At 41.2% G+C, this 14,183-nt stretch overlaps 1 protein-coding gene across 1 annotated transcript in view; it reads left to right on the top strand.

The window, feature by feature from the left end:
- Nucleotides 1-10,614, top strand: part of MREG (melanoregulin) — a 29,217-nt gene extending 18,603 nt beyond the window's left edge. Inside the window, exons 3-5 of the mRNA XM_063116007.1 lie at nucleotides 6,320-6,410; nucleotides 7,624-7,787; nucleotides 8,773-10,614. Of these exons, the coding sequence (XP_062972077.1) occupies nucleotides 6,320-6,410; nucleotides 7,624-7,787; nucleotides 8,773-8,850 (333 nt within the window). The 3' untranslated portion in view covers nucleotides 8,851-10,614. The remainder of the gene's footprint in view (nucleotides 1-6,319; nucleotides 6,411-7,623; nucleotides 7,788-8,772) is intronic.
- The last annotated feature ends 3,569 nt before the right edge of the window (nucleotides 10,615-14,183 follow it).

The raw sequence follows: 14,183 nt of genomic DNA, 5'->3' as shown, positions 1-14,183 counted from the left end.
GGAAGTAAACAGTGGGGTCCCACAGGGATCGGTATTAGGACCATTTTTTTCAACTTGTTCATAAATGATCTGGAATTAGGAGTGAGCAGTGAAGTGGCCAAGTTTGCTGACGACACCAAATTATTCACGGTTGTTAAAACACAAAGGGATTGTGAAGAGCTCCAAAGGGATCTCTCCAAGCTGGGAGAGTGGGCATCCAAATGGCAGATGCGATTCAATGTAAGCAAGTATAAGGTGATGCACGTTGGGGCAAAAAACCCCAACTTCAAGTATAACCTGATGGGATCTGAGCTGGTGGTGACTTGAACAAGAAAGAGGTCTTGGGATTGTGGTGGGCAACTCGATAAAAATGTCCACCCAGTGTGCGGCTGCTGTAAAGAAGGCAAACTCGATAGTAGGCATTATAAGACAAGGAACTGAGAATAAAACTGCCAGTATCATACTGCCCTTACACAAATCCATGGTGCGACCACACTTAGAATGCTGTGTACAATTCTGGTCACCACACCTAAAAAAATGAAATTATAGAGCTGGAAAATGTGCAGTAAAGGGCAACTAAAATGATGAAGGGGCTGGAGCATCTCCCCTATGGGGGAAGGTTACATCAACTGGGATTGTTTAGCTTGGAAAAAAGGAGGCTAAGGGGAGACGTGATAGAGGTGTACAAAATGATGCATGGTGTGGAGAATGTGGATAGAAAATCATTTTTCTCCCTCTCTCAAAATACTAGAACCCGGGGTCATCCCATGAAGCTGATTTGTGGGAGATCCAGGACAAATAAAAGGAAGTAGTTCTTCACACAGCACATAGTTAAATGATGGAACTCACTACCACAAGATGTAGTGATGGCCACCAATTTGGATGGGTTTAAAAGGGGGTTGATAAATTCCTGGAGGCGAAGGCTATCAATGGCTACTAGCCCTGATGCTTGTGTGCTATCTCCAGTATTCAAGGCAGTAAGCCTGTGTGCACCAGTTGCTGGGGAACATGGTTGGGAGGGTGCTGTTGCACCGTGTCCCCGAGGACCTTTTCCTCTGCCGCTCTTTGATTATGGAATGACCTGTCGGGAGAGATTCGTCAACGTAACACTCTTCTGGATTTTAAGAAAGCTATAAAAACTGATCTCTTCTGGCAGGCCTACCCAGTTGAATTTTAAGATGCCTTTTAATAATGTTCTGCTTTGAATAATGTATTAGTTTTAAATGTTTTAATTATATGTATTTTATGGCGTTTGCATTTGTGTTGTTCCCTGCCAGGCTCTTCTGTTGTCCTTATAAGGAACACTGAGGTGCTGCAGCTTTTGCTAATGACAGCCAGTGATTCCAATCAACTCAAATTGAGTTAAGCTGTCATACTTCCAGCAGGGAGGTTTTATAATCTGTTGTGCGACTCTCCATCCTGACAGGATGTATTAAGATTTCCTGGAAGCTGTACATACAAGCTCAACAGTGGTGGTTCAAGGAATCTGACTTTAGACTGAGCGTCTTGTGTCAGAATCTTGGATCTGAGGCTAGGTGGGCTCTGTTTGTGTGTTCAGGGTTGGCTGGGCTGCTTTTGCTTCTGAAATGGAACCTCGTATCACCTGTCCCATTTCCCCTGTTTGTACAGTTTTAAAATATCCTTGCACTCAGGCACGAGAAGTTCCCTGTACTCTTTCTTCCAAAGGAAATTGAGGGCAGATCTACACTAGTGCTTATTACGTTTTTTTCTACCACTGGAAATGTTTTGATTTGTGTCGTTTTTAAACTTCACGGGGCACACTCCAGTAATGTCGTATTACGAACCTTTTGCTTTCCCGCCCCCGTATTCATTGATTAGAGCAGGACACCCTGTTTGTTTTATCGTCTCTTTGCTCCACCCACTTCCTGATCTCCTGGCTTCGCCTCCCCCCTGGTTGATTTGTTATGATTTTTAAAATGGAAATTAAACAAATGCTTACATCTGTGTAAGTTTTAAAGCTAAAGAGATCCAAATTGGCACAGTGGCAGGTCTTAACGAGGGCTTTCAGCATACCAAATTTTGATCAGATTGGGTCATCTGTTGATTTGTCATGATTTTTTAAATTTCCTCTTTAAATTTTTCCCCTCAAGTCCTTTGGAGCTTATAGTGCAATAGTTTTAGGCGTGTAACTATACTGTGTAAAATAACTTTGTGTAAAATATTCTTTGCATATTCATCACTGGACACCTGAGCACGGTAATTAAACGATATCACATTTGCCCTTTTGTATTCTGAATTATTTATGGCAGGCATCCAAATATTGTGACTGAGATGTGTGGCTGGTTGTGTGTTTATTGTCCAGGGGGAGAGTTAAGCACACACTGAAGTGATATCAGGTTTTTAGAGCTAATCCTTCTATTAAGCTGTTGGATTTCATAATGCTTTTGCCATGATACCTGTGGCATTAAAGGCTAGGGATCGCTTCACAGGTTGCTGTTCTCATAAATCAGCCTTTCTCAACCTGGGGCGCTCCAGATGTGTTGGACTGCATCTCCCAGAATGCCCCAGCCGGCTGGGGCATTCTGGGAGTTGTAGTCCAACACATCTGGAGCGCCTCAGGTTGAGAAAGGCTGTCATAAATGGAGCTTAGTGGGGTGGGGTGGGGGAAACCAAAGGCACAATTCTACCAAAGTAAAATATTACTGAATTAAGTGGGGTGGTGGTGGTGGTGGAAGTAAATAATGTCCTTAATTTCTCCATTAAATTCAATGGGATTGGAGTACTGAACAAAAATGAGGTCCATTCCCCCAAATCCTTCATATTTGTGTGTATACTTTGTTTAGGAAGCTGCTTACTAGTTTCCTGACTTATCAGTTTGTTACATGCAAGCAATGAGTAGCATTTCCACTACAATGTTACCTGAAGCAAGTTGTTCCACAATGCAGATTTTGGATACCAGCTAAGCAGGTCTGGTCAGTGACTGCGTAGGGAGCCACCTGAGAGCCCTATCTATGCCATCTGAAATTTTGGGAGGTAATTGTATTAAGTAGTGTGTGAAATTCCTTTTATGGTGTAACTTCTGGGTGTGTTGGTTCCATGTTACAATACTATCTGACAGGATGGAGGCAGCTGAAGATGAATCAGTGCTTGCATTTATATTTTTCTCATATTTTTATTTGATCAACTGAATCCGTTTTAAAAGGTCTGGCTTTTCTGCAAGCGTAACATTAAGACGTTAAAGGAGCCTCCTATAAAGCATAAACATTTATTTTGAAAACCTAACATGAACTGTGGACCTGCTTCAGCTGCAGTGTTATAATCTATGATCTGCAGAGCCACACCAACCCACCCTGGGAAGAGGGAAAGATCTCACTGACTTGGGATGCTTCCAAATGGGCCATTCACACCACGAAATCATCTTTGCTTTTTCACTATAAGCAGAATCACCATTGCACCCCAAAAGCGCTACATCCCCTGGAGTGTGGCGTGGGGTGTGTGTGCACGCATCCTGGTATGATCCATCCGTACAGTGGATAGGGTTTCCCTCTTTTCCTCAACACTCAGGGTCCCCCGCTTGTGAAATTGCAGAGAAAGCTCTCTTAGTGGGGCGGAGACTCTTACGCCTTCAAAAAAGGGGTTCTTCTTATCTCTGCTCTGGGCCAGCTTTAACTCTAGTGAACATTTTGACCCAGATAAAGACAATGTGACATTTTAGGGTATTGGTTTTCAGTCTATTTTTTTTTCCTTCTGTCGTCAACATTCAGTTATAAATATTTATTAAAAGTCTTGACTCTTGTATTTTCCCTCCTGGCATTTTGTTCTTTTGAAGGAAGGAGGAGGAAGACGTCCCATTAGTGCTAATCTCCTTTTGCGTTTTGTTCAGCTAGAGATTTTAGATAGATGCCATCTTGAGGTGTATTTTTTGTACGTATTTTTTTTCTATACAGCACCAATATTATAGCATTATAAACTTTCCATATCCAAGGAGACTTTGAAGTGGGCCTTCCATTGTAACAATTTCTAGAGTGGCAGCCATGTCAATCTCTTGCAGAACAAAAGCAAGAAAGAGGCTTGTTTCACTTGAAAGACTTACAAATTTATTACGACACTAGCTGTACCCTGCCACGCGTTGCTGTGGCTCAGTCTGGTTAAATTGAAAAGAAAGAAAAGACAAAGCGGATTTTTCTAATATGTTTAATTTCACAATGCTTGTGGATATACAATATTTTTAGTTGTTCCATTGTCTGTGTAGATATAGAGATTGTCTGGTTTACCGACTCTAGAACACCCAACATATAATTGTCCATGTGAGAAGCAATCTGTGTCTAGATCTAAACCGCACAATTCTAAAGATTGGCCCTGAGCTTTGTTGATGGTGATTGCAAACGCCAATCGAATGGGGAATTGCAATCTCTTAAATTGAAATGGCATATCTGTTGGAATCATAGGAATGCGAGGAATGAGGACATCTTCACCTTTGAAAGGTCCTGTCAAGATTGATCTCCGACTATAACAATTGCCACTTCATCTATAGTTGGAGCATTGAATCTTCACACATGTTCTCCAGCAGGCGTTTTGTCAGCATGAATAACAATCTTGTGTGTATCAGATGGCATCATGTCAATTGCTGTTTTGAACAAATGTACTAAATTGTTTTTTTCGTGAAGTAGCTGTTGCAGTTTTGAAACGATGGACCTTTTTATGCCGGTATAAATTCCACAGCGTGCATTCAATTCATCATTGCCATCACCAATGAATACATTTGTAGGAATTTATGTTGACTATCTTGAAACGGAAGGAAGGAGCCGGTTTATGATAAATTTGTCCTTTGACTTTGAAAGTTGGCATAAATGGAGCTGTGATGATTTCTGCGCCGAACGACGTCATTTGGAAGCATGAGTTGTATTTCCTGATGTTAGATAGGAAATGCTTTGATTCAGCGGTATATCCAGCAAGCAAAGTTTGTAATGGCTCTGGTGGTTCTCCAAGTTGAGGCAGTTTAATTTTTCCAGCAGCGCAACACATTCCTTTTGTTTCTCCATTAAATTTAAGAGCCTTGCAATAAGGACACCAAGCAATTCAGGCTTGGTGTAAGGACAGGGATGGACAGATGTGAAGTAAATGTGGAATGAAATTTTCCTTTGCTTGGGGGTTCTTATTACTCTGGCTCCATTCTCTGTAAGGAGGTTGGAGATCTACAGCTGAGGTAAACTGATGGAAAAAATAAGCAGCTTTGATTAAGTCCATTTTCAAGCTCCTCAGGATGAAGTTATTAGTGGATCTTCACCAAGATGCATAAATCAGCAAGAAGAGATTTTCAGTCCCTCTGGAGTCCTCAACAGTCAGTTTCTGATCGTAGGGTGACTGACCGCAATTGCAGCATAAAGCTTCATTAACCATTTTTTATGTTTCTTGGGGTCTTGAATAAGAATGCTGAGTGGCTCATTGTACCAACAGTAAATTGTTTCTCATGCAGTTACCATCTGTCTGCGGCCACAGCTAGACGTAAGGTTTATCCTGTGATCATCCAGGGTTCGCCCCTGCCTGAGCACTGGATCCCCTGTGTGTCACCTAGATGAACAGGTTTGACCCCTGGACGATCCAGGGATAAACCTTAGGTCTAGCTATGGCCTGCCTCACGCCTGTGCTGAAGTTGGATGTTGACAGACTACAGAAACACATCTCATAATAAATAGGATTGTCTAAGGTACCACAGCCTGTGTTAGGATATGCGGCTGCCATGTTAAGGATTAAGCAAGATATATATTTAGAGTGGACAAATACACATCCTTGGTTAGGCAGGCAGGCAGGCAGGCAAAAAATGCCAATATGGGCTCATGTAATTTTTATGGTTACCCAGGCTTTTTGCTTCCTTAAACATCCACCCAAATTTAGAAGACATTTCAGGAACCTACCCTTGCGAATTGCAAGGGAAAGCATTGTGTGTGTGTGTGTGTGTGTGTATAATACAACTTTTTATATTAATAATTTAATTTATTACTTAATTTCTGAAAAGTATAGGCCTGCTAAAACAGGTTAGCCGTTGTAGTCCAGTGTTTTTATAACATGTATTACTCCTTTGAATGATTACTCTGCTGTTCAGTTTGCCTTGTGATCGTATTGTGCCCTCTAGTGGGGAAAACACACAGATTGATCTCCTTGGAAATTCAGAGGGGGTGTTGCACAAGTCATTGAGAGAGAAATTACCTATTTGTCTTAAAGAGAGTATCTTTGGGTTATGCAGAACTGCTGAATGAAGGGACATTCCTTAATTGTGTTAAATTTGGGCAAAACCCCCAAAATTTGTTAAGACCATCAGAAAGAGCTGAGTTAAGATGTTTAGGAGTAAAGATGGTATATCTCTTTTTTTCCTTTGCAGGAATGGCAAAAACTGAACTATGACATCTATACTTTACGTCAAATGCGAAGGGAAGTGAGAAACAGATGGAAATGCATTTTGGAAGACTTGGGTAAGTATGATTTTTCTTTCTATTCACATGGATTCAATTTATAAGTCAATAGATAATTGTAGAAAGAATCCATTTGTAAAGGTTATCTGCAATGTGGTGGTAAAGCTGCCTTCTCTAGCCTAGTGCCCTCCTAATGTTTTGTATTTGAATTCCCATCAGCCCTAGGTAACATGGACAAGATCAAGAATGCTGGGAGTTGTAGTTGAAAACATCTGGAGGGCACCAAGTTGGGGAAAGCTGAAGTAAAGTATGTATGTTTTGGGCTAGCCCCTTTATGTCCCAATTGCTTGTTGGTACAAGACAATGATAGATACCAGGGTGTAGGAGAGTCATATGATTGGGAGGGAGTGTTTCAGCTTGCAGGGACTACATACCTAGTTGAGAAGGTCTTGTGTGCTCTACAGAGAACAATAAATGAGAAGATTCAGGGAGAAGTGTCAGTAATCAATAAAACAAGTGTCTTGACTAGTGTTCCCTTCATCACAAAGTGTTTCTGATGCTATTTCTATGCATGTCAAAGAATTCATATGGTGTTGACCCAGCAAATTTGGGGGTACCATTTCATATTTCAGGGTTGCAAGGGGGGGAGTTCAGAAGGAAGGCTAATATTCTCATTTACAGGTTTAAAGGCCTAACATTGGATATATTCTAGATCAAATTCTAAAAAGGAAAAAGGTATATATTAAGAGCAATTGCTATAGTTATTTTTTTAAAAAATGTTTGGACACCTTAAATACATAGTTTTTTGTGGCATTGCTGTAATAATAAACTAAACACAGTTTGCTATCCTTTGTTATAAGCAAGGGGACTTGTGCCGTCAGCCTGCATACCCAGTACATAAGCCCATTTAATAGGATATAATAACAATAGTGTGTAGGACCAGTAAGTTCTCCAGAATTCTAAGTGCTCCTGAGGCATAATTACATGTGGTCTGAAATTACTCCTGTGCCTCTCCAAAGGGCTTGCCTAAGCAATGCCAATGAGCATAGGACTTCAAAAGCCTCTTAAACTTGTCTTTGTATGTTAACCAACAAGTGAGACATTTCACCTTTTACCCCCATTGCGCAATACTTTGCCCCGTTTTTAAGCAAAGTTTCGCCTAGATTTGGGCTACTTTTGTCTCTTTTGCAGCAGTGTTTGCTGTAATTAATGTTCTATGAGAGTATGGAATGGAGTGTTTGCTAAGATGGGGCTCCAAATCCTTCTGTCTTAGGTTTTCAGAAGGAAGCAGATACCTTGTTGTCGGTAACCAAACGAAGCATTGTTAGTGACTCTCAGAACATGAGCAAAGCCCGAGAGATCCTCTTGAAGCTATCTGAGGAGACAACTATTTTCCCAACAAGCTGGGAGCTTTCAGAGAGGTACCTCTTTGTGGTGGTAAGTCGCTGCTTTTCTCTTTCCATAATTGCTTTCACATGCTCTTTCATGAAACTGCCCTCAAAAGAGGCATCTAACATAGAATTCATTATTTAAAAAATTGACTAAGGCGGAATAGGACTTGGATAATAGGTCTATGATTGTTTAATCTCTGTTAAATTAGGAAAAAATGTGGCTTGTTCAGGCCAGGTTGATCAGGCCTGAGAAGCAACATTGGCTTCTCAGGAGGGCTATGCTCCATTTGCCCAACACGCATAATTACAATTCTCGGTCTGAAAAATTATAAATGTTGTTGAAAGCTCTCATTTTAAAAGCTGAATGAATGTGTGCACAAAAATCTAAACTGTTGTGCATTATTTATTCTGAGGCAGAACTTTCTGCCCAAGAATATATACAGTCCGGAATCAATATTAAGATGATTTATACCCAACCCTTCTGTTGCATTCACAATACACAGGGCAGCTTTCAAAATTAAAATTACAGATGAAGTTCATAATGTCAGTAAAATAATACATTTAAGCAGAGACGCATGTGCGGCAGGAAAAAATAACTTAGGCTGTAGCTAGACCTAAAGTTTATCCCAGGTTCATCCCGGGTTCGTCCCTGCCTGAGCGCTGGATGCCCTGTGTGGCACTTAGATGAACAGGTTTGACCCCAGGACAATCCTGGGATAAACCTTAGGTCTAGCTACGGCCTTAGTCAACAACTGCTTTAAAATGTGTGATTTGGAAATCTCATTTGGCCCATTGGATCCTGGCACATAATTGCTCCCATCCAGGCTTGTCTGCCGTAAATAGAAATATGCCTCATCTAGCACCAGACTTTACATCGCTGCAAACTCACTTTGTTATGGAAGTGTAGAAATGTATGGAAGAAAACGGATTGGAGAGCCTTTTCGTTACGAGAGCCACAGACAGTGTTTCTGACAATTATCTCTATGCATCCCTTTTGCCATTGCAATACTGTAGCTTCTTCTCTTGTGCAGGATCGTCTCATTGCCCTTGATGCTGCTGATGAATTCTTTAGAATTGCGAGTGTAACATATCCAAAAAGTGAACGATGAAGACAATGGAAAATGGCCTGGTGCAATTCTTCTCTGTCGTAACACTTTCTCTTCGCCGATTCGGTACAATGATCTGTATCTCCTGTACATGGCTGTTCTCCCATGTTCTCGTTTAAGTAGAATTTGAATAGAGGGTAACAAATTGACTTCTTCTGCCATTTCATCAAGTTCTTCCTCTCATAGGAAATACACTACGTTTTGTGCCAGCAAATCCCTCCATGTCCATCTATGCAATAAGCGATTCTCTGTCTGGTAGATGTGGGTGATTCTTAATTTTTACAACATTCTATCAATGTTGTTGCATGAATATCAACAATGGAAGTGACTTCCCAGCAGCAAGAGTGTCGTATACTGGGGCTGTTCATATGACATGACAGCCCACTGCGGTTTATTGAATGCACAATGGGGTGCAGCATGCATGCAGCCACTGTTTTGAATATACAACCCCTACTCAGGGGTTGTCATGTTGTGTGAGCCCGGAAAGCATGGGCTATGCAAGGTTAAACAACACTTGCATAACCCATGGCCTGTTTTAGGGTTGTGTGAGGATTGTTTAACCCTTGCATAGCCCATGCTCACTGGTTTCGCATGACATGATAACCTGCAAGTGGAGGGTTGCAAATACAATCTGGCGCCCATGCGTGCTGTGACGCATCATGGGTTAAATAACCCACGATGAGCTGCAATGTCATCTGAACCTGATCATTGTCTTGAGTAGCATTTTTAGTGGGTGAAGAAACAGAAAATCAAATTCTGTTCTTTCAAGCTGATATTTTGCCCCAAATCTACCATAGCTATTTCATATTTACCTTCCCCTACCAAGCACGAATCCATTGTTTCACTGTGAAAGATTTGTGTAAGTATCTATTTTCAGATTTTGTACTGGAAAGCACATATAAGCCTTTCTTTATGGGAAAACTCTATGTAGAAATTGCCCTATATGTTGTGAAGTGACAAAATGATTCCAGGTGCTTCCTGTGTTCCTGTTACTATTTTGATCACATTTTGAACTTGAACATTCCAATCTCCTTAAGGTTTGATGAAACTTGGGGCCGAAATAGACATTACTTTAAATCCAGATCTAGTGGCAATATCTTTTTCAGTTTTACACCCAAATAGATGCACGGCCCCCAATCTGGATTGAGCCCATAGCAGGGGGAAAGGATTAAAGCCCCCATCCTCTCTCTAGGGTCCCAATCTGAATTGAGGTCCCTGCGCCTACTCTGGAGTAAAAAAAAAAAAAATGGTGTGTGTGTGGGGGAACCCATAGCTGCTAGATCCAGATTTAAAGTACTGCCTGATTTGGCCCTGAGCATTCAGTCACTGGGAGGCAAAAAATATTTTGGCATTTCTATTTTTCACTATCTTAACTGTTTGAACAAATATGTGTTTACTTTACGGAAACCTATATTGTGTTTGCGAATGATACAAAAAATGAATAATACAAAATGTTTTAATATGGCCCAAATATAATATCTTGCTGTCTGACAGTGAGCAATAATTTTAAAGAACAGATGTGGTGATGGCTCAGCACTTTTTTTTACAGCAAAAAAGCTGCTGCTCTCACCAGATGGTGTTTGATTTTTGTGGAAGCAACACAGTGAACAAAATGGCAAGAGAGGGTTTTTTTAGCGTTTGTACCAATGATGTTCATATACTTGTTGAATTGTCAGTGTGTTTTGTCACTTTTCCTAGGAAAAAAAGGTGTATCAATTATTTACATTGATACCTTAATTTAATAAATAAAAAGGCCCGTTGTGATTATTCCCTCCTTGCTCCTTTTCCGAAGAATGTGTTATTTCTGGATTCACAGTAAACAGACCAGTGAGTTTCAGACTTCGAAAATATGAGATATGACATAACTTCAACCATTTCTCTAATGACACTGAGGGAGTATTGGAAACATAAAACTTCCTGGCCCTTTTGTGAGACTTACAGCACAATCCTATGCATTTTTTTACTCAGAAGCAAGACCTATTATATTCAGTAGCATTTACTTAGTAAGCATGTTTAGGATTGCAGCCTAACCCTGTTGTGCAAAAGTAGACCTGCTATGCATATTGTTCTGTTTCAGTTTTAGACTGAAATTAGCAATGTTTTGGTGTGACAGACATTTTCCCTGAAAGCATTTCAATTGTGCAGATATATGCACCCTTTCCAATCTTAGATGGCCTTGGCATGAATATTAGGAGTGGCTGCTTCAAATGGCACATTACAATACTTGGCTGCCTTGAATCCATGTTAGGGGCCAACTAAGAATCTGACCAAGGAATGAGGAAGGTATAGTGAGTCATTTATTATTTGAAGCTGACTTCAAATAATAAATATTTAGACTGACTTTTTCTTCCATCCCGGAACGTCAGGTGGTGTACAAGGGCTGTGTTCCATCAAGGCACCTGACCCACACCTGCTTGGCTTGCATCAGGGCCCTCAGACCATGCCTCTTTTGGCCAAAAGGGGAGACCATTTTCCACCTGGTGATAGGATAACATGGGGAGTGGGGTGGGACATGTTTTAGCAGTAGCATCTCCCATTTGGTGGTGAGGAAACATCTGTCAAAGCAGGAAAACCCACAGATGTGGTCTTCACTTGTTACAAGGTAGCTCAGGAACTCTCATGCGAGGAGGAACCAAGTCGCGTCCTGTCCATCTCAGCAGGAGGCACTTGTGAACGATTTGTTCAAGACTATCATTTCTGTCCAAACTCCCATCGCCACATTCCAGGTATTTGAAGGTGTTCACCTGGTTGCATAACCTTGCACATTGTATAGTGCATAGGTAACCATTTCCTACTGGATGGGAAGCAGTATGAGTTTGGGCGTGGGGAGGGAATTAGTGAAATAATTTGGTGTAATCCTTTATTCTCCACCGCAGGCCGCTATGTCCCTTTTCTACAGTGCGGTCAAGACTGTAATAAAGTACTTGACGGGTACAAACACTGCAAAATTTACCTCAGTGCACGGGGTGTGCTGTGTCATTTTAAGTATTTCTTAAGGATGTAAAATGAATGTAAATGTGCCTTGGAGACAGCTACTTACACAGAAGCCCTCCTGTCAAAATCTGCTTATACTCAGAGTGGCTTATATCCATCCATCTGCAAGACTAAATACTCCAGGAGTGTGTGTAAGTCATTGGTGAAAGAGTACAGTTTACAAATAATTTCAAACTACCTCAGCAGTCTCTTACTATACAGAGGAACAAACAGGTTAAATACCACATACAAGTAATGTGTCTAACCACTAGGTGGAAATTTTGCTTCATTCAATGTTGCCTATAAATTGTGCGAGAATTTCCCTGCTTGCAACTCCAAATGTGAACATGATTGCATATTTCGAGAACAGCTAGCAAAAGTTTATGCTAATACAGTTTTTCAGCTGTTTGTATGCATATGACAGAATGTTTGTTGTAGCTTTACAGCTACTTTTTTATTAGTTTAAATTTTTATGTTCTAATGAACCAATCTAAGCCTTATCTTTAGAATCTAAAACCAAAACGTGGTATTACTTTTGCTGAAAGATTCACATCAAATGCTACAGCCTTGAAACAATTTGATTGGATTATAGGGCAGCCAGTTATGCACAGAGAAGAAAGAGGACAAAGGAGAACACTGGCTTGCATAAAATTGGTTTATGGTAATTTATCCATGTAGATGCAAATTTATAAATTATTACTATAACCTAGATAGAATCATAGAATAGCAGAGTCGGAAGGGGCCTACAAGGCCATCAAGTCCAACCCCTTGCTCAATGGAGGAATCCACCCTAAAGCATCCCTGACAGATGGCTGTCCAGCTGCCTCTTGAATGGTTGTCTAGCTGCCTCTTGAACTCTCGGCCCTCAAGGCCCAGCAATCAGCACCACAGACATTTTATGATGGTTTGTGTTTTCTACTCCTTAATGAGAAATGCAGTCAAGCTCACCATAGTGGGGAAAACTGTGACCAGGTGACCCTGTGTGTGTCTGCTTAGTCTGCAGTCCAGGGACAAAGTGTTCATGGGCAACTTCAAGGCTCCTCGCCTGTCTTATTCTTTATCTTTAAACTGGAGTTGGGAGTGGACAATCCTTCAAGCAGAGGATGTCTTCAAATAGAGAACTGTTTTCTTAAAAAGTGGTGCGAAAGCAAGGAAAACCCCGTAGGGGAGTAAAAAATAGCCGAAGGCAAGGGTGGAACCAAGTAATCTTCTACAATAATATTATTAGTAAAAGTTTTATTAAAGTGCCAGGTGCTTACGCGTTTCGAACGCGGTTGCGTTCTTCCTCAGGGCTTTATAACGTTCGTGCAGTTGTCTGCAGAAGCTGATAGGCTAGCATGATACAAGAAGAAGTGAGATATATAGAGTCTGTTCCCCAGACTACACAAACTTCCATGGCGGAGGGGCAGTGTGGCGTTACACCCCACAAGTCAATTCCAAACGTATGTCTGCAGTTTGTAAGTCTGTGGTTTTTAGAATGTTGGCCTGAGTGGGCGGAGTTAGAATGTCTGGGGAGGGGGAGGAGTGATATATAAGGGAATGACGGAGGGGATGGAGAGATCTTTCCAGGGAGACTTGTTAGGGACTCTTAGAGTCTGTAGTGCTCTCTGTGTTTATGGTACTTAAGTTCTGGGAAATGTGAGGGTCAGTGTAGTGAGTGGTGTCTTTAGGGTGTGGTGTGCATGTAGTGGATGTATATTAATACTGATAATAAAGAAAGTTCAAGAGTGATTGTGTGAGAGAAAGGAAAGCGCGAATGTGAGAGTGACCGGATTGTATGAAAGGTTTCAAAAAGGTTTTTAAATGTTGTTATTTGAAACAAAGCTTATGAACTTTTAAAAATAAATTTTGATTGTTTTGTTTTTAAAACTACCACAAAAATCCCACGTGTCTGTTTGGCATTTATCATCTTAAGTTTACACATATAACACCCACTCTGACAATCATTCACCTAAGCAGATATAACTCACAGCGCATTATTATATATGTTAAAATCCATTCTCCATTTTAAACCCCTTTCTCCACATAGTTTGGAGGAAGGTGGGCTTTATCCCTTGCCTCAGGCGTATCAAGTGGTGGTGCTTGGCTTGAGCAGGGAGTAGCCTCGGCCGGGTCTGGTGTTCAGAGCCTGTGTCGCCCCATAAGAAGTGGTGGCAGACGAGAGGTCCGGTGTTCAGAGCCTGTGTCGTGGCAGGCAGCTCTTGGCAAACTTCTATTGTGGAAATTGATTTCTTCAACGTTTGGGCATGGAGCTGGTGCCTGTCCACTCCTAGCAGTGGGAGTCAGCACACTGGTTTTGCCTGTTATCTGGGAGGCTGCTTCTGTTACATTTTGGATCAAGGCCTGGCCAGCCTTGGCCATCC

Source organism: Elgaria multicarinata, chromosome 2, assembly GCF_023053635.1.
Source record: "Elgaria multicarinata webbii isolate HBS135686 ecotype San Diego chromosome 2, rElgMul1.1.pri, whole genome shotgun sequence".
NCBI lineage: Eukaryota > Metazoa > Chordata > Lepidosauria > Squamata > Anguidae > Elgaria > Elgaria multicarinata.
The sequence above is the reverse complement of the archived record's forward strand: the minus strand, read 5'-3'. Positions and strand labels throughout refer to the sequence as shown.